At 37.4% G+C, this 27,512-nt stretch overlaps 1 protein-coding gene across 6 annotated transcripts in view; it reads left to right on the top strand.

Annotated features, from left to right (window-relative positions):
• PPP1R13B (protein phosphatase 1 regulatory subunit 13B) overlaps positions 1-27,512 on the top strand; it is a 326,672-nt gene that overhangs the window by 266,721 nt on the left and 32,439 nt on the right. For 3 of the 6 annotated variants that reach the window (XM_061376288.1, XM_061376286.1, XM_061376287.1), the window contains 3 exons: positions 14,864-15,011; positions 21,694-21,813; positions 22,910-22,977. The exons of 1 other annotated variant lie outside the window; for it this stretch is intronic. In XM_061376288.1, the coding sequence (XP_061232272.1) occupies positions 14,864-15,011; positions 21,694-21,813; positions 22,910-22,977 (336 nt within the window). Of the gene's footprint in view, positions 1-810; positions 1,057-14,863; positions 15,012-21,693; positions 21,814-22,909; positions 22,978-27,512 lie in introns of those variants that run through there. 2 more of the 6 variants (XM_061376285.1, XM_061376289.1) reach the window with 1 other exon arrangement.

A 27,512-nucleotide genomic window follows, 5' to 3' on the forward strand; every position in this document is an offset into this window, starting at 1 on the left:
AAGAGAGCTGGGTTGTTCATTTGTGTTCTTTCATAGTGTGGTTTGGATTTTGTTTTGTTTTGTTTTTCTTTGGTTTCTTTCTGTTTTTTTTACCCCCTTGTGTCACTTGCCGACTCTTTATCTCAGTTTTCTCTATTAAGGGAATGGAGAATATGCTTTGTTCCTGCAATTGTAGAGTAAAAGCTAAATGCACTCTTGGTGCCATCTCTCTGTCTGTTCCCCACTCTGGATTCTGTATAGTGTTGACAGGAAGATGACAAACATTTGCTGTCCCTTGACATGAAGAGGCAATCAAAAACACAGTTTACCATTTTATATTCTTTGCTGCTTGAATTACGTCCAGCAAGAAGGCAGAGTTTGCCAAGCACAGAGTAGTGCTTGAACTATAGTATTTTTAGGCATAAATACATGGTAGATTTGTTGTTGTGGTTTGTTTTGTTTTTAAGCTGGTGGTCATTTTAAAATATTTTCCTGATCTAAGAAAATGTCATGGAAATGTCTTCTGATACTTGTTATGATTATTTGCTCTTGGAACATCTTGTGTCGTTGTCCCCTTAACAGGAAAATCACTTCTGTCTCTTTTGAGATGGGCAGAGCCTTATATGTAAATTTAAGATACTTACTGTTTGTCATTATTATAATAGCAAAGATTACTGTTGCACAATGAGAGGATAGCAGAACTCCCCTACTGCAACCTTGCCTAATTAGGTGAAACTTGATCTAGCCTATCTTGTTCCTGTCACAACTGTAGCCTGTCTTGTTTCTTTAGAGCGGCTTATCACTGCTCGTCATTACTGCTTGAATTCATATGCCAGAGACCAAAAATACTCTGTTTAAGTAGTTTTTCACTGTAGTTGTGCACAGAAACTCTTCCTAATTTTTAGCTCTACACACTTTTTTTTTTATTTGTTGCTGTTTACAACTGTCCACATGAAGAATGTTTTGAGGATGGTTCTTCAGAATATTATAAAAACCTCAAAAGAGAAATCTTGGCTGCCACAAAAGACTGGACTTAACTCTAAAAACTGGAAAAAGGACAGAATAAAAAAAAAAAAGGTGGGATTACATCACTTTTTTCTGTCTTTGTTGTAAAATGAAGCATTTTAGGTATTTTTTTTTTTAACTGAACAGTGTATCCTTATAATGGGTTAGAGTGTGTTTATGTGGAATTTTACTTGAAGATGGTAGATTATTGTCTTAATAGTTTCTTGTATATATGAAATGCCTCAAATCTTTACTTTTACCTTGCATATGTTGTTTGATTTTATTTAATTTTATTATTATTGGTGGGTTTTGATTCAGCCAAAGTGGAGATCTTAGAGTAGAACAGAACAGCTTTTAATTTTCAAATCTGACATTTAAAAACTAAAGGTACGCCCTGGAAAGAGTTATTTTCTGTTATGTGCAGTTTCCACTGTGATGGAAGGAAAACCCTACAGACTGCCTGTTGAATCCCAAAGGATGTATTCACTTTTCACTTTTTACATTTTTGCCAAGCCAGCTAACATGACATCTAAGACTGAATGGTTGGTATTCCCGGAAAGCAATACACTAAACAATCGGGATTTTGTTAATACTTTCCGCTCTGTGGGAGAAAGCTGTGGCAGTCCCTTCTTGTTTTGCTCTGTTGAAAATGAAAGAGTAGTGCTGATTCCAGTTGCAATTTCACATATGGGTGTGTGTCTGTAGATCTTATAAAAGTTGCTTCTTGTTTGTAAAATTAAAAAGTGATGTTCAGTGCTGCAAATCACCTATATTAATTGGCAAAAAGCACAATGTCTTTAGTAAAAATACTGTGGCGGTTATTTGGTTTTGTTTTGGGGTTTAACTTTTTGGGTTGTTTGTTTTTTTTTTTTGGTGTTATGTTGAAAAGCTGTACATGAAAAGACACAAATGTCTGTCTCTGTATCCTATAATTTTTTTATTATTTTATTTTTAATGCAGTAGGTAGCTCAGGCTTTTCTGGAATTCAGTGGGTTTTCGGATGACTTTGCTGTAGCTGTTGGCAAGGTCGAGCACAAGACTGTAGAAACATCAGCACCTCCCTTTCCTTAACCTTGGCCAAAATAGTTTCAATAATTTGAGAACACTCAGTTCTGTGATACACATTCTGTGGGATGCTTCTGTTTGTGGATTTTGAAGAATAAGTTGTCTTTCAGGAAAATTAACCCAAACCCTCATGGTTAACCCTGCTCTTCAGCTTTGCCTTGTGATTTCAGAATGAGCTTTATTTCAAAGTAAATTGTAGTATTGCTAATGCAAATATGCAAAAACCTTGAATAGATTTTCACCTTGTATCACCCTCCTATTTTTTTTTTTTCCTGTCTGGAAAGCTGAGATTCTTATGTAATAAAATTATTTCTGAAGCTGAGTCATCTTGGATTAATTTAGTTTTTAACTTATTGCCAGTTCACCTGAGTATACTGCAGATTTTACAGTTGTGTTGTTGTTCAGCAACGTCTTCTGTAGAGATTTGGAAACTTAAATATTTAATAGTATTTTTTTTATATACGATTCTTGTCAGCTGATGAAATGGGGAGTTAATATTTTAGAACTGTTGTTTCAAGCTTGTCATGTATTTGTACAGTGCTGGCTACTTTGGTAGATGTGAAAGATTTCAACCTCTGAACATTGGCACTAAGTTATGTTTGTGATCCTGTGCCTTGGGAAGCAGTTGTAGTGCCATAGTGATTCCTCCTTCCTCTTCCTTAGGGGCTGTGGGGCCACTCTTGGCCCTGTGCTGGGTGGCCCCACTTAAGCTTTCCAAACAATCTGGTTTGGAGGACCCTGGGTTGGAGATGTGAAGAATAGTGGAAACGTGGCCATCATGTTCATATTTTATCAAAAGAGAGCTGTCAGAAATAATGGACAAATGGACTTCAGGAAAGATGACTGCACCAATTTAGCTGTTGTTTTGATCTGGAGTCTTGCTGTCCCCTGAACTTCTGACTTTTCCTGCATGTTACGAGTGTTCCATGCCTTTGCAAATGCAGTTTCTGCTGTATTTTTCTAAAGAATTTGACAAGAATCCATTGTTCAAGGAATTCCCATAGTAGGCCTAAACAACTACTAAAATACATAGTTATAGCAAGGATATCTGTTATTTCTTAACTAGATTATCAAATGCTTTTACTTTTTTAATAAGCAGCACAGAATTGTTGTTGCCTGCTTTTTACTGTACCTTTCAAGGTACGTTAGATAAATTTCATTGAAATTAGGCAGGCAGCAGTACAAAAGGTTTGTCATCCTAAGATTCACAGATAAAAAATATTCTAAAAGGTAAAACAGAGTATCTTTAATGAAGCCAGTTAAGTGTCAGAAAAATGCTAGGACTTCCTGCCTGATGAGAAGACCGGTTCTTGGCTGATAGATAGCAGAGACACATTTGCCATCTATTATTAGAGAATACTAATCATCAGGGTAAGAATACTTACTTATATGTACTGAGTTGCCATGAACCTTGTAAGGGGGTTAGGAAATTCAGCATCAACTGATCAGTCTTTCAATAAGAGTTTCCAACTTACACCTTTAATAACAGTTGTGTATATGATAAAAGATAGTACACAGTCCACAGTCTTTTAAACAGTGGAACAAAACGAAATTTCAAAGCCTTGCTCTGGAAAGAATAAATATCTCTCCATTTATAATTTATGTTGCCTAACTGAGAAATGTGCTCAGCAAGAGCTTGTCAATGTACCTGGAATTATCCCCATGTTTACAAGACTTTTACATGGTAACTTGTGTCTTGACAGTCCTTTGGTAGAATCATTTGCATCAAGGAGAACAACAAGATCTGTTGCTATTTCTCCAGATGTAGCAATTCAGGAATCAAGCCAACAGATAATACGATTCAGGGATGTTGAACTCATTCTGTAGCAAGTGCCAAATTACATTTTCCACTAGAAAACATCACAAGAGGCACGTTTTACAGATTTTTCTAACTTCAGGCTATATTGCTTTAGCTAATGCCGTTAAATATTGCACTTGGACAGATTTCCCTTTAAATTAATAGTTTTGTTTGTCGTGCAACCTCTTTTATTCTTTTAAGCTATCCCCCTTTTCCCTTCTGTAGCCAAAAGTTTACTGCCCATCTTTTAAATTAATTTATCCAAAACTCAGCCTCTGCTTACTTTTAACAGAACCATCTGAATCTAAAAGAAGGCATTCTGATGTTGTGCCAAACAATAAATGGCTTCTATGAAGACAACGTCTGGAAAGCTGGCAGTGGTTTAGTACCATGGATTGACTGTGACTTCTGCTATAACAAAGCAGAGTCTAAAATCTGATCTAGGATTATAATGTCTAAATGATCATGTCACTCTTCTGTTGTAGGCAGATGCTAGAAATGTAGCATTTGTTAGGTCAGTTGTTTTTACAGCCCTATTCATATTTTGCTCCTCACAGCTTGTAGAATACCCATTTGAGTCTGTGGGTTGCTTGTATGGTTTACACAAGTGAACTCGTAGTTGCTATTGTTTTCATTAGGTATTGTTTTCCTAGAGCTCTGGCTGTCTTTCAGTTAACTACTACAATACCTTTCATTTAATAATCTGTGGATCTATCTTGTTTAGTTGAATGTATTAAATATGTGATGATAGCTGCTGTTTCCTTCCTCTTGCAAAAAAGTTGGCTTATTTCTCTGCTGTCCAAAAAGATCTGCTACTGAAAGAGGCGTCAAATTCTCCATTTACAATTGATGCTGTAGCTTTTATCTTTCAGTAACAAAGAGCAAGAAAGCATCATAAATATCCCTTCAGCAAATGAATATCAAGCAGATGTAGGATTTTGATATAGTCTGAATTCTGTTGAACACCTGCTGTCACATATGAAAGCTCACTTACTGGGGAGGGCAGAGGCAACAGTCCTGAAAGTCCTGAGAAGAAATGTATGTGGTTTTTATCAGTTCTTTAAGCCATTGTATACATGTAGGCCTTACAAAAATGTAGGAAAATACTGTTTAAGGATTCCTTTAATGCTGTGCTTTTATATTTTTATAATAGGATTTAAATATTAAAAATAAAAAAGAAAGTTATTACTGTGCTCTAGCAAGAGAAGTAATTTTATACCCCTCCAATAAATGTTGGTACAACTATTGTCTGACAAGACTATTGTGTTATTTTTCTCTTGGCTGTGCTTCCTGTACTCAGATTGTCTTGTGCTGAGCCTGATGAGCGTGATCTCGAGGTATATCACTTTTATATTTTTTCAATGATTGCAAACCAGCAATTAATGCAACTTGCGTACAAGCTTATGCAAAAATACTTCTGTGAGATAAGTATAGTTTAAGGATATTTAAGCAACATTAAATTTTCAGATTTGATCAAAATTGCAAATGTTATCTAAGACTAATATTAGGTTGTTTGTATTTTAGAGTAACCTTATAAATTCTTAAGTTAATCAACAGTGAAAATTACAGATTTAATGTTTATTAGTAGCCCATAGCTGAATGCTATACAGTTTTAGTGCCTGAGACTTGTTCCCAATTTTGTGAATTCTTTTGCAGGCCATAGGGAGGCAGTTGGCTTCAAATTTGAAAGTGTACTAGGAAGCATGCTATTGGTTTCCCAAGTCTGCATTTTGGTAGAAAACTTTATTCATTTTTGTAGTCTCTGCAAACTCTGCACAGCCTTTTTGAATTTTACTAGTAGTCAACAAACATCACTATGCTCTAAATTTTGTCCTGAACTCAAAGTTTGTACAGCTTGGATGTGAGGAAATGTATTCAGAAACGTGGAAATTAAACACAGTTATTTCTCACCCCATATGAAGGGAAAATACATTAAATGAGAGAAATCTCCTAATGAAAAACTCAGTAATTGATAATAAATTGCTCTATGTCTTGATGCTCTTATTTGAAAGAAGACTCTTAAACACATTGCAAGAAATTACTCAACAGATCTGTTTTTAAGAATAACAGCTTCATCTGAAGGTAAATAATTATCGGAATAAAGCATGATGGTGAATAACTTGTTTATTTGAATTTATTCATTTTTAATACAGGAATTTGAAATGGTTTAATATTATTACTGTTTTTCTGGGGTTTATACATAACATCAGAGATTTATTTGGGTCTTGTTTGTTCTGAAATCTCAACAGTATATAAAGAAATACTGATGACTTGAGTCAAGAATGTATCTTTACGTTGCTTTAATTAAAACAGTTTTGTGGTTATAATTCCATAGTCTGGTTACTTTTTAAAATGTAATTGCTTAAAGCCTCACCTAATTAACTATATAATCTTAAGACAGGGCGGTGTTCATACTGCAAATAAAGTTACAATTCTGCTTCAGTGATAGAAATACGCAGCTAGAATTTCTACAGCTGTCGCTGATGCAAGATTTATGTAATATTAGGAATTCCAGGCAAGCAAAGTTGTATGAGATAATGGCTTTTTCTCTGGGCCATTCTACATGATGCAGAGTTGGGCATATTAGTATGTCTTGTTACCAAAGGGTTGATTTTTCACTACTTCATATTTTGCCTGCATCTCATTTTGCAATTTTACTAGTAACTGAAAACCAGTTTTAACTGAAGTTTGTATTTGTTTGATGGGACTTTGACATTTTATAAAGATACGGTTTTGGACATCTTGGTTACCCCTGTATTGTAGTAGCATTTTAAGTACAGCAAGTTTTTGGGACTCTTGGGTCATCAAAATCGAGGTTGAAAGTTATTAAAACTTCTTGAGAGATGTTAAGGTTTCTACTCTGCAAGAGAGATTTACTTTGAAGATGTCTTTTCTTTGCTTGCTGTTCTCGTCTTGGAGTTCTAGGCACCACTAAGTACTCTGAAATGTCAAAGCAGAAGACTGAGTGGATGTTTTGGAAGTCTTTATTAAGGAGAAATACATGGTGAGAAGATAATGCTTTCCAAGTCCTGTGAAACAGAAGGAATGAAGTTGACATTTCTGTCAGAAATGTGTTTTGTTCACTGTGTGCCAGCCTTTTAATAACAAGCATTTAATGTATTTGAAAAGTCTCATCACTGCTGGAAGAGGCCTTTTTATAGTTTCTTACTATAAAATATCTGAACACATTCTTTACACAATAAAATTTCTAGGTTGGTTGAAGGAAAAAAAACCACCCCACAACTAAGACAATTAAAGGGAAAATCTAAGAGGACTAAACAGCAGTGTGTGAATTTAGCTGTTAAACACTCAGTATATTCTTAACTCATATGCTTGATAATTCTTGAATTGGCAAAAGTTGTTAACACAAGAAGATCTATTATGCACTGTATCTTTAGTATCAGGTAGGCATTCCTGTATCTAGATTTGGGTAACGAGCGATGGATAGCACAAAAGGAAAAATTAATGGTTTTAATTTTCTCAGGATATGGTTGGTAGGGTTATTTTTTTTCCCTTTTTGTTCACTACTTGAATGATCTTCTAATCTTTCATAGATGTGATTTTTCTAAATTATTGTTGTGGACATGAAACAGGTTACACGAAGGAAAAGTAATGATCATCTGATCCACTTCTGCCAGGAACCGTGGTTTTGAGTGGAAATGTGTGTTAAGAACCAGTTACATGTAAAAAGTCAGCTGAGTAATTTCCCATCTTCACCAGAAGTGACTACTTCTCTTTTTCTCATTGAATATATGACTATAAGAGAATAATCTTGGGCTTCTTGTAAATTCTAATCTTTCAGAATATCCTGAAATAGTATTTGTCCGATTGCTTTCTGGTGGGTTAATAATTCACTTTCCTGCAAGCAGGATTTCAGGAGATACATATTTATATGGACTGTGTTATTTGCAATATTTGTTGTATCAGCTGTCTGAGTTAGTAAATTAACTTGGGCATAAGGCAGTGGAAAGTGTGGGTGTACAATTCATTCTTTCCAAGCACCAGTGTTTCAGGTCTTGGTAGTGTTAAGTCAGTAGTTGAGTGAGATGTATTTCTTGTCTCCATGAAAACTGTTGTTAAAGAGGATATAATTAAATGTATACCTGTTCTTTTTAATTGGGGATATTAGCTGAAGATCAAAAGGTTTACTTCTTTACTAAGACTGTAGAAAAATAATGAGAAAAAAAATTGAGTGGTTGGAGTTTTAACTTTTTAGGCTGTTTCTTAAGAAACAATGTGCTGTATCAGCTGCCATCTGGTTTTGTGATGCTGATTTAGTTTTTATTCCAATCACAGGTACCTGCATTGTATTAGAAGAGTGCAGATGAAGTTGCAAAACTCAAGTAGGGAAGACAGGTTGGTTTTTAGGACAGCCTGAACAAATTCGTCTAGAACAAAGGACATCAGACTCATTTTAAGGATTATTTGTTTCTATATAATAGTGTGTAAAGCATTAAGTTGTGGCCTTGTGGGATCTCTGCTGTGGTAGACAAGATAGGATGCGTCTCTGTTACACAGCTCTTGGAACCTCGGTTTGGGAAGAAATAAGAGAGGAACTGGACAGAGAAGTCTAAATAGACAAAGCAATATTTATGAGCCTGATTGGCAGCACTTCTCAGCATATTGAGCACAAGTAAGCTGTCAATGTATTTTGTACCCTGAAAAGTAACCGAGGGTCTTCAAGGAAAATAATGAGGTTGCTTTGCATGTGCATATAAGGCATGATAAACAACACGGAAGAAAGCATAAAATCACCTGTTTAGCATGAGGAGGGAGGAAACTGGTGTAAAGGACTGATTCAGCATCAATTTTGTGGTATGGTTTGAAAACTTATAGGGAAGAAGGTTCCACTTCACAATGGCTGAGTGAAGAGCAGTAAATTATGCTTATCAGGACTGACACAGAAAGGCAGTGTGGTCAAAGCCATACGTATGAAGAATGATTTTTGCTGTTACAAGCATCATGAGTAAAAAAGGCATACCAGTGAAAAGGTGGGAAACTAACAGGCAAGTTTTCAGACTGTGAGAGCATTAGCTGATAGTTGATAGGAAAAAAAAACCTATCTATTTTTATATATTGTACGGGAAAACTGGAGATACATTTGAGACTCAAGACAGAAAATGCTGGGTGTCAAAGATGTCTGTATTACAGCTCACAGCGATAGGTACCTGTGTGTTGTTATGAGTATGAAATCTAGGGAGTCGTTGGAGAAACGTGGCTAAGGACTAAATGTTACAGCTGTATGGAACTTGAATTGATAGGTAGGTATTCACAAGAGTTGACTGAAGATTGCCAACATTTTAGCTTCCTTAGCAAGAGATATGGGCCAGAAAGATAAAATCGTGTCATCTCTATGGATGACACCTGTTGAAATTTCTGCAGGTGACATTATGCAGCTGTAAAAAGAGATGGTGTAATAAGTGAGGATAAAGATCTCGTAGATTTATCCCTCTTTTCTGCCTCCTCGAGAAACTTCAGGGATGATTGTGTTCTTTAAATAACACAGGAAGTGTGGTTGAAAAAGGAGAACTGGGGCAGGAATGGAGAAAGGGGAGATAACATTTCAAGATGTATAACTACTGGACTTCTCACTCCAAGCATCTCTTGGACAGAGATTTGGGCTCTGCTGATACGGAGGCTCTCCTAGGAAGAGGTCCTCTGTAAGCTGACGAGTGAGATGACAGTTTTGAAGGCAGGTTGTGATGTCTGATACAGCTTACCTTGCATGGAAAAAACCTGAACTGTGCAAGGATATACTAGAGTTTGCAGGGAGGTTAAAAAGAAGAGTACAGAAAGATGAGAATTCATAAAAATTGGAGTAAAGCCATTGATTTGGTAGCAGGAGCAGTAGAGGAGAGTAACAGACAACATCCATGTGTGGGTTGAGGAGGAGGAGGGAAGTCTAAAATTTGGAGCTTGGTGTTCACTGTGAGAAAATACGTGATACAGAAGACCTGAGGTGACTTGCTCATGAATGTCAGATTGATTCTGTTGTGTGACATTGTGTCCAGTTATTAAAAATGTTGAATGATTGAATTGAGAGATTATCAAAGAAATGCTGCAGAGGTTACGATCTCATTGGACACAATGGGTTTTATAATTGATACTATTTAGGAATTAAATCATTTGATTTATTATGTTAAATTACCTGTTCTCCTGTGTCTTAATCTTTGGCTGAGAATGTTTCATAAAGCTAATTTACTTCAGTGGATGTACTATGTATTTCATATCTATGCTTCATTCTTATTCTTCAGTGGCAAATTACCAGGCTCCATCAATGCTGCTTGGTATTTTATCTCTATGAAATACCTCTGATTCTTATTCATCCCCACTACAAATAGGGACAGCTACTACACTAACTTGAAAATCTAATTATTATTGCAATATATTAATAATGTAGAGTATTTTGAGTCTGCTTGTGTATGTTTCAGGACATGCAGCACAGTATTTCGGTTCCTTTGGTATTACTCAGACAACCTAGTAAAAATAAATCCTTACTTAACCAAATCTGCTTGAGGAGTAGTATGCCGATAGCTGGCTACAGCACCTTGCTTCCTCATTAGTGAGATACCTTTCTCTGGGCTGTCTAGTAGATGATACTGTGAGTGACATCCAGCCTTGCAGAAGACAGTACTTCTGATGCACTCTAAGCTGAGATAATTAATCAGTGTGTTGGAGATACAGCAAATTTTGGCCTGGTGTTGCAAAGGGGACTGTTGAGTTTATATAGTGGTTGAGGTCTGAATTCATGGAGAAATCTATGGGATAATTCATACCTCCAAGTTTTTTTTCTTTCATTTTCAGCCTGTCTGCAGATGCAGGTAGATAATCAGGAATACATGGCACAAGTTCTCTGGGCCAGTGTTACCTTTACAGCAATAAAAAAAATCAAAACCATGTAAAACCTCACAATGGTAAGCCATTGTATTTATCCTTTCATGATAAGTCTTTCAGACAAATGATACAAAACTAGTATGCATTGTATCATTAACTTCTGTAAAGCCAGGGTCTCTTGGTATTCTCATAATGTTGAGGAAACTTGGGTTTTATTTTGAAATTACTGTCACGTGTTATAGGGAAACTACTTATAACACTGGCATTAATAACTGTCAAATTGATGGTGTTCAATTTAACTTAATTTACTTTTTATATGTTCCTTAAATTTTAACTGCAGAGGAAAAAGAAAAAAAAGGGTGGGGGAAGGGTTTTCTGTCATCCCTGTGGCTGGGAGAACTAGTGGATTTAAATAGTGGCAAGGAAATCTCTGGTTAGACTTTAAGAAAATTGTCAGTGCATCAGGAATCCTGGATTTCTGGAGTGGATGGTTCAGGGAAATGGTGGAATTTCCATCATGAAAGGCTTTTCAGAACAGGTTAAACAAGCATCTTTGAAGAATGAGATAGGTATAGTTGATCCTGCCTGAGGCCAAGAGGCTGCAGCAGATGACCTCTTCTAAAGCCTATTGTTTTATGTTCATATATGACTCTTCTAAATCTAAGGTCAAATTGCACTACTAGATTCCACATCAGATATTTATTCTGGAAAAGATACCACAGCCACTGAATATTCAAATTACATCTGAATCTTCTATGGGGGAAAAGTAACATTGTGAGCTGCTTTATACTAGGTAGTTACAGGTACTTTTGTTGCTATCTGTGGCTGCATCCTATAGTTCCTTCTGTCTTGTACCACAGCTTTTTCTATAGCTTCCTTTAATGCTGCTGTTGGAGAAACTTGGAGGTGAATTTTAGTATACACAAAGCCCTGGATGATGGCTCTTGTGTTGTAGTTACTTGAAAACTTCAGGATACAAACTTGGCAGGCTGAGGGAGAATAGAAACATGGACTAAAATAGCCTGGAGGACTGACGAGAAGACTGAGAGCTTGAAGCCTGGGCTTTCTTGGAATTTGTCCTTGGAATTTGGAATCCTATTGACTGCTCTCGCCCAGTATCTAGTAATGCAAATCTCCAGTTGGGTACGTGTATGTGTCCCACAGATAAAAGTATTATGAATGTTTTTAAGAATTGCCTGTGCAAACTGAGGCACAGCTCTGCTTAAGTGGAGAGTGTGCATTTAATGAAGAGCTTTAAAATAATCAGGTTTAATCTTTGTGACTCAACATGTGATGCCACATTTTATTTACTGGAAAGATCTGAAAGAACTTCCTTTGCAGACAAAATTTTGTCACAGGGACATACGTTTTTGTGATATCTTTGTCTTTTTAAGCATCACATTATCTCTGTTCCATCTCTTAGTTTACAGGAAAGTGTTTTGACTACAGATGGGAAATTGAAGTGCAGAGAATTAAAAGTACCTGTTTAACCAGGTGCTTAGGGTGCGTTATTGTTCAGAGGCTTTAGTGTAATGTAGGAATACTTGTCTTTGAATACAACGTTTACTGGTTCTCAACACAGGAAAAAATAAATCACTTTAGCACCATTGTATTAGGACTTTGTTTCTTGGTAGAAAGTTTTTTATCTTTTAATGAGCCCCTCAGCTGTTAACTATACACTTCCAGCATTTAAAGTAAATTACATGAGGGCATACAGAACAAATAAATGGAGAATACTGCATAAGGCGATGGACCTTAATAAGGGGAATGTAGCAAATGAACATAGAATCGTAGAATAGTTAGGGTTGGAAAGGACCTTAAGATCATCTAGTTCCAACCCCCCTGCCATGGGCAGGGACACCTCGCACTAAACCATATCACCCAAGGTCTCATCCATCCTGGCCTTGAACACTGCCAGAGATGGAGCATTCACAACCTCCCTGGGCAACCCATTCCACTGCCTCACCACCCTAACAGGAAAGAATTTCCTTCTTATATCCAATCTAAACTTCCCCTGTTTAAGTTTTAACCCGTTACCCCTTGTCCTGTCACTATAGTCCCTAATGAAGAGTCCCTCCCTAGCATCCCTGTAGGACCCCTTCAGATACTGGAAGGCTGCTATGAGGTCTCCACACAGCCTTCTCTTCTCCAGGCTGAATAGCCCCAACTTGCTCAGCCAGTCTTCATACGGGAGGTGGTCCAGTCCCCTGATCATCCTCGTGGCCCTCCTCTGGACTTGTTCCAACAGTTCCATGTCCTTTTTATGTTGAGGACACCAGAACTGCACACAATACTCCAAGTGAGGTCTCACGAGAGCAAAGGGGCAGGATCGCCTCCTTCGACCTGCTGGTCACGCTCCTTTTGATGCAGCCCAGGATACGGTTGGCTTTCTGGGCTGCAGGTGCACACTGCCGGCTCATGTTCATTTTCTCATCGACCAGCACCCCCAAGTCCTTCTCCACAGGGCTGGTCTGAATCTCTTCTCTGCCCAGCCTGTAGCTGTGTCTGGGATTGCTCCGACCCAGGTGTAGGACCTTGCACTTGTCATGGTTAAACTTCATGAGGTTGGCATCAGCGAACCTCACAAGCATGTCAAGGTCCCTCTGGATGGCATTCCTTCCTTCCAGCGTATCAACCGAACCACACAGCTTGGTGTCATCCGCAAACTTGCTGGGGGTGCACTCAATCCCACTGTCCATGTCAGCGATGAAGATGTTAAACAAGACTGGTCCCAACACTGATCCCTGAGGGACACCACTCGTTACTGGTCTCCAGCCGGACATTGAGCCATTGACCACAATTCTTTGTGTGCGGCATCCAACCAATTTTTTATCCACCGAGTGGTCCATTCATCAAATTGATGTCTCTCCAATTTAGAGACAAGGATGTCGTGTGGGACAGTGTCAAACGCTTTACACAAATCCAGGCAGATGACATCAACTGCTCTACCCCTGTCCCTCAGTTCTGTAGCCCCATCATAGAAGGCCACCAAATTGGTCAGGCAGGATTTCCCCTTAGTGAAGCCATGCTGGCTGTCACCAAGCACCTTGTTTATTTTCATGTGCCTTATCATGCCTTCCAGGAGAATCTGCTCCAAAACATATTATTAATGATCATATCATAATATGTAGGCACCAGGGGGGTGAGGTGGGTTAAGTTAATGTAAACAGTTCTTGAGTGTTTCACTTTATGGCAAGTAACACCTGATAACATGAAGAGGGATGGGAATATCTCTAGGCAGGTGTTTGTGAAGACATGCATTTAAGATGCAGCAAGGAACTGGAACAGAAGTTTATAGCAACCCATAGTGCTAGGCTTTTTCCTGTATAGATTTCACCCCACTTTTCTTTCTTTCTGTTTTCCTTGATGTCAAGTCATTGTGAATGTTGTATAGAGTTGGGGGGGAGGGGAAGAAAAGTTATTTTCTGTTTTGTGACTCTTTCCAGCTGGAATGGCTGGAAGTAGTGACTAGAGGTAAAACAGTCTTTTGATGTTGTAACATTTAGTACCACTATGGTGAAGTTGCATCTACATCTGATCAACAGAGCAAGCTCTGGGGGTAGGGCCAAAGAAGTGCAGATAGAACTGACTTTTCAGAGTTTTTTAGTTCGAGCAAAGTATATTGAAAAAAAAATACGACTGGACAAAATGTAACTTTTTTTCCTCTCCCTATTTTTCTTTAAAACTCTGAGGTTTACCATTTAACCAAAGTTTTGCAATTCAACCAAATGTAACTCTTATCCTCAGGCAATTGCAAGTGATATCCATCATGCAAAGGGTTGCCACCTTCAGGTTACTTTGCTGAAGTACGAATTCATTTGCAACATTGAAATGCTATAATTCCAAGCATCTAACATAGCCAAAACTTGTTCCTTCTGTCCCAGGAGTATTTTCAGGCAGAACTAAACCATTTCAATTGAAGACTTTAAACCCCCCCCCCCCCCAAAAAAAAAAAACCAACCAAAAAAGTCAATTTAATGCACTGTCAAAAAATTTCAGCACAAAGGAGTAAAGCTTTGGCAAAGTTACAAGAAACTGAAAACTACTTTGATGGACTGTGGCAACCAACCATAAGCATACATTAACATTTACAGGGGGATTATAAATCTTAGCCATAATCTTATTCTTGGCTTTTTTTTTTCTTTCTTTAATATTCTGCTACTTTTTTTTTTTTTCTTTCAGATGATATTAACTGTGTTTCTCAGCAACAATGAACAGATTTTGACAGAAGTTCCAATTACACCAGAAACAACCTGTCGTGATGTAGTAGAGTTCTGCAAAGAGCCTGGAGAAGGAAGCTGCCATCTGGCTGAAGTGTGGCGTGGAAATGGTAAGTAAAAAGTTCAGTGGAAATTGATTTAAATATATGTAGCAATTATAAAAAGACCAATTTTTCAATATTAGTGATTTCAAATTATACTTTTTTTTCCTAGCAAACTTTGATGCAAAGCATGTTAATTCAGTAACTGTAGAGATTAATGCAAAACTTGACTTACTTTCTTTTTTCCTCTCAGATGAAGTATTTGATGAAATGCATGCATAAGATACCTTGGTGTTCTGTATTTCAGTTTTTTAAATTACGTAAACGAAGTATACAGTATCCCCACTTTGAAAAAAAAAAAGAAAGGTGGGGGGTTTGTGTGTATTTTCACTTCTAGAAGCCATTTATTTCAAATAGGCATGCAGCATATATTGGGTGGAGGGTATTTAAATGACAATACAGAAGCTCAGTGATCTTCTCTTACAGTCAGTGGATGCAGATTACCACCTGCATGCTTTCAAATCCTGTTTCCTCTCTTAGGCATGTGGTCCCAACCTAAAGTTTATGAATGGGTATAAATCTTTTTCCTTCTGTGTCATGAACAGCAGATGTTCTGCAGACAGAATTGTGCCAGAATTGGACATAGTATCTATCTCCAGTTTCTTGGTGAACATTTCTTCTCAAATATTTGATAACCTTCCTTGAGGCAGGTAGTAGTGCCCATATCCCATGTATATTACAGAATAATGGGATGAGCAGTTCTTTTCAGGAGTGCATCAAAACAGTCCTATTACGTATTCTGTTCCTGGATGGATTCTTGTGATTGCATATGTAGTACAACCTCCAGGTTATAGTATATCAGTGTACAGATGGGAGTAGGATCAGTGGATGGCTGAGGATAACATTTAGGCAGGTTCTTATCACTTAAGTTACTAAGGTCACCCCTGCTTAAGCTGTTTGTTATCTTTTTTTTTATATGAAGACTGAGGAGGTCATAACTTGATATTGAATTCTTAAATTTTACTTAGAGGTGTTTTATTTTGATGGGGTTTTTTGTCAAACAGACAAAATGGGCATTATTCATATGCCTTTGGAGCTTTTAAGTATTAGTAACCTAGAGTATTTTTCTCCTGAGGAAACTATTTTTCTTTTCTAAACTGTTTTAAGACTTTGTAAAGGGAGAGGATTCCTCAAGAAGCCATTTCCTAACTGGATGAGAACTCAAATATCACTAATATTTCCAGTCACTTCTCCGTGAAAGTGTACATGTATGGTATGATTTGTTCTTCTGCTTTCACAATACTTTGAGGATGTACTTCTTAAACAATATAGCAAATGTTGTCGACTAGCTTCAGAGGATTACTGGAAACCAGAAAAGTGATTCATAGCATCTTTGTGGGGACACTTAGACCATGCAACTCTGGCAAATGCAAGCACATGATTTCTATAGTAACTTCTACGATGGAGAAAGTGTATTTGTGGATGTAATATATCTCAGAGTGTTAGATACCTAAAGCTAAAAGTTTCTAGGGAGTGCAAAAAAAAACTTCTTCAGAAAGTGATGGAGAGACTAAGACTAAATTTTGGGTAGCTACCCTGTTAATTATGCATCTTTGGTCCCATTACAGTCACAGGAGATCCAGATATTACTGTGAGTATAACATGGAGGTCACTGGTTTCAGCTAGTTGTTAATCTATTCCATTTTGAGCATTGGACCTCACCAAGTTTTCTGAAGTAGACATCTATATACATGCCTCCATTCAGAAGCAGAGTCCTGCCCGAATCTTCTACATATTGAATGGGTTTGTCAGTCTTTCCAAAATGGCTCTGTGGCTCCAAGTTGCTTTCAAAACTTGCATGTAGGTGCTTTCACAAATCTAACTTCACTTGCTAAATACAAAAGGTCAAAACTACATAAATCTATTCCATTGAAAGTGTACAGCAGAAAAGACTAGAGAGAATGACAGAAAAAAATTAAATGCATATATTTCTGTATCTCTGACATGCCTGTACTGCCAGCAAAAAAAGATGTTCTGCACATCGATTTTTAAACCTCTCTGGCAGGAATTCCAGCACAAGCACACAGGCATTTTGATTGTTGCTCTTAAATGTAGGATACTGTTAACCTCCCACCCCATGTGTTGGTGGCCTCAGCTTATTGCCCCAAAGTGTGGGGTATATAAATTTCTCAGTGAAGCAACCTGATTTTTTTTTTTTATGATTTTTAAAATACGATTTTTTTTCCCCCCAGCTACTGCTGAGAGCTGAATTGAACTCTTTCCCCTGAAGTTTTTAAAAATAATCTTGCCTGGAGCAGAAATCCGATGTAGAAAACATGTCTAAACAGTTAAATGCAACAGATACAAGACGAAAAAACTTAAACTATGTTTCTGAGTGAGTGGGAAGCGTAAAGCAATTTGCAATGAAATTCTGGCATGTTGTGCCAGTGAAAGTGTGAGGTTTTTTGCTCTTCTAATATGATATCTCTGACCCCTCAACCCTTACCCTCAAGAGATGGGTGCAAATGTTTTTCAGAGGACATTTTTGAAAGTAAAATTAAAACTAGAAGTTAATACAGAAAATCATGGATTGAATAAACACTTTAGCTTTTGTCATACAAGTGGTCTTTTTTGTTGGTAGTCTGTTGCATAGATGACTAATCATTGCTCTCACTGAGAGAGCACTGTCATGTCTCTCCTCTTGTGAATGTGCTTAATTCCTCCATTCTGTAGATTGCCACAGCCTCTTCTAGGTAGCCCCACTGAATAATACATGTCTACTCAAATTCAAAGCAACAGGGCTTGTATATTGTAGTTTAATTATCAGGTACAAAACCCAGTTTGTGTGCCCAGAAGCTTGTCCATTTCCTAAACTCTATCAGTCTAACAAAATACTGTCTCTTCTAAGAAACTTTCTCTTCTGAATGAGAAATACTTAATTTTATTTTTAGAGGGTAGCAGAGATGATTTGTCTTCCAGAAAAATGTTATTAAAATCCAAGAAAGTTTTACTTCAAAATTTATGTAAGATTTCTGGCATTCAGAGGAGGATTACAATAGCATAGCTGCTGGAAAACATATTCGTTTATTATGTTAGCTTTTCTCTCTGTTTTTTTTTTTTTTTGTGTGACAAAGAAATGGTTGAGGAGCTTCCCAAGAGTTGTGAAATAGTTTAGGTATTGTTTGTGTTAGGGTTAAGAAACTGATTCTTCTTAGAGCTGTATAACATAAACATTTGGTTTATTTGTGTTTCGGTTTTGTACTTCATTCTGTGTTTCCCCCTTCTTTCTAGTTTCTTGAGGTGAGTAATAGTTGAAAAAGTCTCTGTGTCTGATGTATTAGTACATTGTGCTTTGTCAGCTTGAAGCTTCCTCTGTTTGCATGGATTTCTCATGCTGTTACAGGAAAAAAAAAAACATAGAATGTTCTTCCTCATTCCCCAACTACTGCAAATAGCAGTTGGTAAGGAGGAAAGACAGGTGTGATGCTAGGAGCTTGTGTGTTTAAGAGAGGATGGATTTCAACCTTTTAAATCCACCAAGTACTTAATTATGCACTTAATCAACATCTGGAATGCCCTTCAGCAGTTGGTATTAATTGGTCTTCCTCAATTTATTGGTAACATAGAGACAAGTGACTCTGAAAGAGAGAGTTATTTACTGCAAGTGTACTTCTGCAGACCTGAGGGGGAGAAGACTCATTTCTGATCTTGCAGTAAATTCTCCTACTATGGAGACAAACCATTACTCAGTATTGTGGTTTCATGTACAGCAGGCACAGCAGGCATAAATGTGTTTATTACAAACAGCAGGATACTTGTAATCAGGATTAGATGGGCTTCTGAAATAGTGAAATTTTGTTTTAAATAATGGTCATAGAGTTCTAACAGAGAGGTTTTTTGCAATTCTCTTCTAAAATATTGATTCAGTATCTGTTCCGGTCTTTCAGGGTGCTTTAGACATTTCAGAATATTTAAAACTAGCCCATCCTCAAAACTTTGTACTTGAAAGGAAAAGAGTCTAGCTCAGATATCAAAAGTCTTCCAGAATTTTCATCCAACTTTAAATCTGAAGCAGTTTTTACAAATAGTGATGGGTATATGCATATGATGGTCCTCCACTTAATTATTAATGAAAACATTCTCTAGATAATTGTTTTTAATGTGGTGTTCATGTACAGGGATCCAGCCTGTTTATTATTACTCTACACCCGTTCTCCTATTTCACCTTTTCTTCATTCTCCTATATTTAAACTTAATAAAATGGAAGTTTGAAATAGTATTGTGAAACAATTACTGACAAGTGTTTCTGAAGCTGTAACAACTGTTATAAAGTTTAACTGCAGGTTGCTTGTTTAGGTTTTGATTTTCATCCTTAAAGAACAGGTATTTCCAGAAAATATCTCTGTGCTATCCTAATTTACAGCAAATATAAGATAGTGCTTTTTCTGCAATATTTCTAGACTTAGAGGATTTTAACTGAAGGAAGGGATGAGGACTTCAATTCTCATCATGTCTTGTGTCGAGTGTTAATGTCCATATCTTTTTCCTCTTTCTTTTCTGAATGTGTTTCATGTAGCTAAGTTGTGCAGGATAATTAGTGCTGCTTCATTTTTCTTAAGTGATGGTGTTGATATTATTTTAACCTATTTTCTGTCTAATTTAGGGCAGCATATCCTGAAGTAATTGTTGTGTTTTGTTTTTTTTGTAGAAAAATCACAAAAGTAGTTGAATGTGTCTTCCCATTTCTCTCCATGGTTATGTCTGAAAAATAATTAGCCTTGATTCTTCAAGGTACATTATGTAAATGAAACCTTTTATTTTGAATTGCTCCTGTGATCAGGGCCTTTTAATGGCACTTCAGGCTAACCAGGAGCAATGCTGCAGCCACTCCTCACCATTCCAGATTTAGCCCAACCCTGTTCAGACATCCAGTTTCGTGGTACCTTTTTATGAAGCTTTAGGTTTTGCTAGGTTTAGTTAGAAATTTTTCTGTTTGGGAAAGATTCCTAAAGATTATCTTCTGGGTCTCTGAACTAAACCATTTAAAAACTTTTACACTCTGATCTTTAGGAGACTTATGCTGAAGTCTTAGTGGATATGCTTCAAAGCGCTTGAAATCTTACTTTACTTTAGGAGTTGAAAAACCTGAAAATCATGTTTTTAAAATTCCTTTTCAAGAACTGAGTTGTAATAGGGCCCTGACCTTGTTCATGTGTGTGTAAACACTACTGACAGTGGCTCTTGGAGTCTACTTGAACAACGAACACCAAAATGCAAAGATAAACTTCTGTTTTTTTAAATCCAGGTGTTGTGGGGTCTTTGGGGGGGGGGGGCAGGGTGATGTGTTAGGAAGATGAGTAACCAGTCAGCTGATGAATATAACTAGCATGTGGTTTAAATGACCCTTCCCCACTGAAAACAGCTAGATTGAGTGCGGTGACTGTGCAAATCAATTATACCTATTTGAAGTCACAGATTCTGACAAGACACTTGTGAATCAAGCCATAAAAATGTATTGTTTCTTAAATATGACCAGTATCCCAAGAGTGTCAAGGCATGTAGACATTGTGTAGTGATAATATACATAAATTTAGGTAACTTTCATTATAAAATGGTATATTTGTGATGTGGTTTTCCCAGGCTTTCTCCAAGATACCTGTTATATCTTTCAGTCATTTTGTCTTCTCATGTCAAACAGGTTAAGTATGAAATGGGTGACAAATTGTCGGGGGTGCTGTGCCTGGTAGGAGATACCATGGTTTGGCTTTTGGGGGCAGAGAACATTTCGCTTTTAACAATGAAGAATGCAAACTCCACCTTTTGGTTTCCAGTCAAGCCTGATCTCCTGTAGTATTTTGGTTTGACATGGTGCTGCATGTAGGAAAGCTAATTAAATGTCTTTTAGTATTTTATTCTGATTAGAAGGTATCTTCTAACTCTGTGCTTAGTATTAAATCTTAAAGGGGAGATTTTTTTTTTACCCTAAAACTTTTAAAATAAATGCAAGTTTAATTAGGGAAACGGGGGAAACTTTGCTTTTGATTTTTTTTTTCTTTTTTGGGGGGGGTTGTTTGGTTGGTTGGGTTTCTTTTCATTTTGAAATACTAAATACATAGCATGTGGCCTCCTAGTAATAGTGTATTTGACCAATTTGGAAGAAATAACTAAACTATGAGAATGTTTTACATTTCCTTGGAGGAAAACAAAATGACTGCTGCATAGAACTTGGCCTTTATTTGCTCAAAGATTTGCCGGTAATTCCACATATACTGGAAGTTAATGTCTGGCATAGTGTATTGGAGTGGGAGCACCTGCTTAAGTTCTTAGGAGGTGGAATGTCAGTATAATGATAAGTCTTTTAGTCTGAGTGGAAACCTGGAGGTTCAAATTGAATTAATCATTTTAATAATAGAAGAAAATATCCCTCTGGTGGTGATGAAGAGCAAAGGTGCAAATATCAGCATTGTGAAAAAGGTTGTGATGAAGAATTCCTAAATTAGGGTTTCTAAACACTGTGATTCCTTGTATGGTTTTGGAAACTGTTAAGTAGTGAGCCATGTTATAGTAACTGTCTAGCTTTTAATACAGTGCAGCTGTTGTGTGTTGGTGCTTTTCTCTTTTCATAATACAGAATGTATCGGATAGGTTGAATTGCTACCAAGAAAGACATTCTGATTCTTCCTGAGAGTTGTATTAAACTTTGCCTAATTTAAAATTTTTTGTGAAAAGTCTTTTGATCTTTTACTTTTAGAACGTCCCATACCCTTTGATCACATGATGTATGACCACCTACAGAAATGGGGTCCCCGCAGAGAAGAGGTGAAATTTTTTCTTCGTCATGAGGAGTCACCAGCTGAAAGTAATGACCAGAGTAAGTACATTTGTCCTGTAATGTTGTAACTGAATCATATTTAAAAATTTTCTCAAGTGAGTTTGAATATCAGTTCTTTCAGTGAACTTCAGTAGATGTATGTGTAATACAACTATATACCAAAACCATTTTGAACCTTTCTCAGTGGCACATGTATTGCTGTTCTTAAATTCCCTTCTCTAGAATAATTTCTTCTACGCTGTTGAGCAATGTTTTTGTAGTAAAATTGGTTTCTGTTCTGCTTAATTCTGATCCAGAAATGTTGATATGTGTTAGAGGCTTAATGCATACTTTTTTCTTGTTGAGATTAAGAACCTGTATCTTGAGAAGGTGGGATACTTCTTTTTGACTGCTTTCTTTCAGTTGCCCACAGAAAAGAATCAGTAAAGTACTCTGACTTCTTTAGAAATTAAAATCTATTTTACAGGCATCATTGGCAGAAGTCTCAGTGGCTTTGCTTTCTCAGAGCTTCATGTAGATATATTTCACACCTTGAAAAATCACTTTTCTGCTTGGTTCTGCAGGAAAATTGTTATATAAAAAAGTGCTGGATGAAGTGGGGCTCTCTTAAAAGACTAAAAGAGAAGGATTTCAGTTTTCTGATCTAGCTATAGACTTAATTTATAAGAAGACTTGAGGCAGTGCATTATATGCTAATGGCTGACAGACTGTCTGGAGGATAGGAAAGGTATCTTGAAGTGAGATGTGTATTTGCATGCTCAGATTATCGTTACTCATTCAACTCATCTGACTACTTCTAACAATTGAATTTCAAATTTTGGCGGAGTCCTTAACTGCTTTGAGCTGAGGTTTCTGGTACATTCCCTTTCATGGCATCATTGCCTAAACAGAAGTCAGAAAAGCAGAGCTGCATGTCTGTATGTTTTACAGAGGAAGTCTGTGAATTAAATGCTTTATTTCTGCTGATTCCACTGCTTACAAAGAACAGCTTAATCAAAAAGTGTTGGTACTAGCAGAATAAAAGTTCACAGGTAAAAGTTTTAAATGAAAGTTCTGGAAAAGAACAGATTTCAGGAGTGAAAACCATTTGTGTTGAGAACTGAACTTTGCACTAAGAGCAATGCTTTACTTTTAGGTGGACGTCAAGCCCAAACTCAAAGAAATGGCATAAATATACCTATGGAGAAGCGTACAGAGAATGGGGTATGTAATAATTCATACAGGTTTTGGCTCAATTCCACTTAAATATTTGATGTGTTTAAAATTACTGTTTTTAAGATATAATGTGGTGAGAACTGGTGGAAAATATAGATATCTTGTTCTGTTTTGATTTGTTTGTTTTTGTTATAAGGTGAATGGGAGAGTATGGCTTTCATGAACTATTCTAAATTTTCTGTCTAGAAATAAGTCACTTGTGTGATGTGAGAAACCCCCCGAGTTTTACTAATTACTGCATTTTCTAATCTGTCTTCCTCTGGCTTATTCATCCTGTGTGAAGAAAAAAAAGCCAAACCCAAAACATCTGCATTATTCTTTCATACTAATATTTCCCATCCAGATACCTTTTCTTGTTTGATTTATCTCACTGGTGCTGATTTATGACATAGCCGTGTTAATACATAAGATTGTATCTGTGGATTGCGATGTTTTCAGATGCTGGTAGAAGAGGTTGCATATCCCTCAGAATCACCTCATCATACCTTTTTTTTTTTTTTTTTTTTTAATGCCCTTGGTTAATTTCTGTGCCTGTTTTTGTTCGTTGGTTTGTTTTTTGGTGGTTTTGTTGTTTGTTTTTTTTTTTTACTAAAACATGTCTAGATTTCTAGTTTAAAATATATATTACATACCATAGGCAACCTGTTCAGTGGCATTTAGTGAATCATGGTTAGAACATCCTCTGTTTTACAAGTAAAATGTGGTACATCTCTTTTGGAATTACCAGGACTTAGAAGCCTCTGCTCCTGAGATGAAACTCACTTTACTTGTCTCTCATTCTCAATCATAATGAAGACTCTACAGAGCATATTCTGCTCTCATTTGCTCAGGGCCATTCTCCTGCCTTTATACTGAGGCACTGTACCTATAGTTGACTATTTTTAAACACTTTTAAATCTCTATATAAAGATCTGAGGATCACTAATTCATTGTTGTATTGCCTCTATGAAGCACTGTCAATTTCCAAGTACATCTAGGGCTCGTTCTCAGGGTAAAATAATGCCTAAAAAAGTTTAAAAGCAAAAAAATCAGGTTTTCAAGCTGAGATGTCTTAAAGGAAAAAAAACCCTAAAATGTTAATAATTGTGCAGGTTAAACAGTTCAATCCTATGTTGCCTGATAACTGGTATCTAACAGTCACACACATAAAAACTGCAACAACAAAATTGTTTAGTTTGCAGCTCTTAGCAGCTTGTTTTGTGTATGGCATGTGGGTCTAGTGGAAGGAATTTTTTTCCCTATTCAAAGCAGTTAATCATGTATTGCGTCGTGCGTTCCTTTTCTGTAGCGAACCCTAGCTGCTATCCTCTGCTGAGCGGATCCGTTTATCCTGCATCCATTGTTATATTGACAATGTAGTGAGATCATAGTGCTATAATGTGCTAGAGGAACATAACTCTTTCATGACCTCCGCTGGCTATTTCTCCATTCCTTCATTTGAGACATAACATCTTTGGAAATCAGATCTGGCATGCACATTATACTTAAAATCTCACTTCTTAGCAGCACTAAAGTGTATGATAGCATGCCTTTTTATTTAGTTCAAATTGCTGTCAATTTTTATGGGTAAAGCTCAGATCTTTAAAAAAAACTGATACCTTGGACCATTCAGTATCTGTTTAAAAAAAAAAAAAAAAAACGGAGGTTTTGCCATGTTAAAGTTTTATTAGGGAACTGGTCATGTCAAAATGGACTTTTACCAAGTTTAGGAAACTGTTGAAACACAAGACTAAAGCCTGAAGGGTTTATATTAATGTAACTTGTGGTGAGTTTTATGCCAAAAATGGTACAAAGTAGGCCTTGAAAGTGTATAAAACTAAGATTTTTCAATTCTGCCAAGTTTTAAATCAGAGGGGGAGGGGAAAAAGGAGGTGGCTTCAGGATCAAGGACTTAATCAGCTTACATTTACGTAATGCATTAGGCTTATTCACTGTTACTGGCATTCTGAATGTTAGACTAGCTCTCAAATCAATACAAACCAATGGAACGCTGAAGACAGCTCAAATCTTATCAAATATTCTTCATTCAGGTATATTTTTATTATGTGTACTGTTTTAATGATGAAATAATTGCTTTTTACTGAATAGATAGAGCTGAAAGTGTGACACATAAGAAACTTTAAGATGAATGTTTGCTTTAATGTTTGAATCAATAGTCTTGAAAAAAATGATGTGCAGTCTGTCTGGAATTCGATTTGGATAATCCTATTAATAGTAATTTTGTCATATGCAGTACGATTTTTTTGTGTATGTCCTTTATAATAACATGTGCTTGATCAGCAATTATTTTAATAATGGTAAGCTTAAAATCACATTATATAAATGTTTAAATTTAAGAGATTAAATTCAAAACAAAGATATAGAGGGAATAGGCTAGGTCTCTTTATAAACAGTGAAACATACATTGTTGTAGAAAGAATACTTACCTGTAAGTGCTCATTTAAGAGCTTTGCATTCTGCATAACAGTCTAAAGGAAAAACTGTGTGAGATTTTGTAAATTAACAAGTTCTTTTATTTATGAGGTGAATTTTTGGGGTTTGCGTTTGTTTACAGCTTTCCTTCCTAGAAGTGGAATTGTACCTGATCTCTTTCTGCCACTGCACAAAGATATAGATATGTGGAGATAAGACTTACATAACTGGACATTTCCTTTTGACAGGGAAATTGGACAGTGTCTGAAGGGGTATTCTCTTCAAGAAGAGAATCTTCTTCCTTCCTTTTGCAAGTGTAACTGAGCCAGTTGGATTTGAACACAAGCTGGAAAAAGGGAAACCCAAATTAAATATTGGGAAAAATGTTTTCTTGACAAGAGTAATGGATGCTGGAGCAGACTGTCTGGTTGCTGTGGAACCTCTATCTTAGCATCATAGAATCATAGAAACATAGAATAGTTAGGGTTGGAAAGGGCCTAAAGATCATCTAGTTACAAACCCCCTGCCATGGGCAGGGACACCTCACAATAAACCATCTCACCCAAGGCTTCATCCAAACTGGCCTTGAACACTGCCAGGGATGGAGCCTTCACAACTTCCCTGGGCAGCCCAATCCAGTGCCTCACCACCCTAACAGGAAAGAACTTCCTCCTTATAGAATCGTAGAATAGTTAGGGTTGGAAAGGACCTTAAGATCATCAAGTTCCAACCCCCCTGCCATGGGCAGGGTCACCTCGCTCTAAACCGTATTACCCAAGGCCTCATCCAGCCTGGCCTTGAACACTGCCAGGAATGAAGCATTCACAACCTCCCTGGACAACCTATTCCAGTGCCTCACCACCCTAACAGGAAAGAATTTCCTCCTTATATCCAATCTAAACTTCCCCTGTTTAAGTTTTAACCCATTACCCCTTGTTCTGTCACTACAGTGCCTAATGAAGAGTCCCTCCCCAGCACCCCTGTAGGACCCCGTCAGATACTGGAATGCTGCTATGGGGTCTCCACGCAGCCTTCTCTTCTCCAGGCTGAACAGCCCCAACTTGCTCAGCCAATCTTCAGATGGGAGGTGCTCCAGTCCCCTGATTATTCATCATCGTGGCCCTCCTCTGGACTTGTTCCAACAGTTCCATGTCCTTTTTCTGTTGAGGACACCAGAACTGCACACAATACTCCAAGTGAGGTCTCACGAGAGCAGAGCAGAGGGGCAGGATCACCTCCTTTGACCTCCTGGTCACGCTCCTTTTGATGCAGCCTAGGATATGGTTGGCTTTCTGGGCTGCAGGCGCACACTGCTGGCTCATGTTCATTTTCTCATTGACCAGCACCCCCAAGTCCTTCTCCACAGGGCTGCTCTGAATCTCTTCTCTGCCCAGCCTGTAGCTGTGCCTGGGATTGCTCCGACCCAGGTGTAGGACCTTGCACTTGGCATGGTTAAACTTCATGAGGTTGGCATCAGCCCACCTCACAAGCGTGTCAAGGTCCCTCTGGATGGCATTCCTTCCCTCCAGCGGATCAACCGAACCACACAGCTTGGTGTCATCCGCAAACTTGCTGGGGGTGCACTCAATCCCACTGTCCATGTCAGCGACGAAGATGTTAAACAAGACCTGTCCCAACACTGATCCCTGAGGGACACCACTCGTTACTGGTCTCCAGCTGGACATTGAGTCATTGACCACAACTCTTTGTATGATTCTATGATTCTATGCTGTACAAAGAAAGAGCAAATATAGTTGTAACCACTGGGTGTCAGTGGTAAACAGGAGAGGGACTGGGGAGCCACCAGTCGTGCTGCAGTCACCAGTCATCAACAGGAAAAGTGGATAAGTACTTAAGGAAATACCAGAAGGAGGACTGGCTGGATGATGATGGTTGTCCAGATGAAAAGGTAATGTGATAACAGAATTTCGTTAAGGAAACAAGAAAGCAGATGCAGCTCAGAAAAAAAAGGATGAGAGAAAGGAACATGATGAAACTAAAGTGGATTTGAGTAGAAGTAGACCAGTGTAATGAAAACAAGCCTCTGGAAGTTACCCTGAAGGGGTTCAGTAACCCTTGCTCAGAGCAGTTCACATATATAATGACAATAC

The sequence above is a fragment of the Neopsephotus bourkii genome, unplaced genomic scaffold, assembly GCF_033783945.1.
Source record: "Neopsephotus bourkii isolate Nb327-2 ecotype Australia unplaced genomic scaffold, CSIRO-AGI_Nbou_v1 NB_1707, whole genome shotgun sequence".
NCBI classification, from domain to species: domain Eukaryota; kingdom Metazoa; phylum Chordata; class Aves; order Psittaciformes; family Psittacidae; genus Neopsephotus; species Neopsephotus bourkii.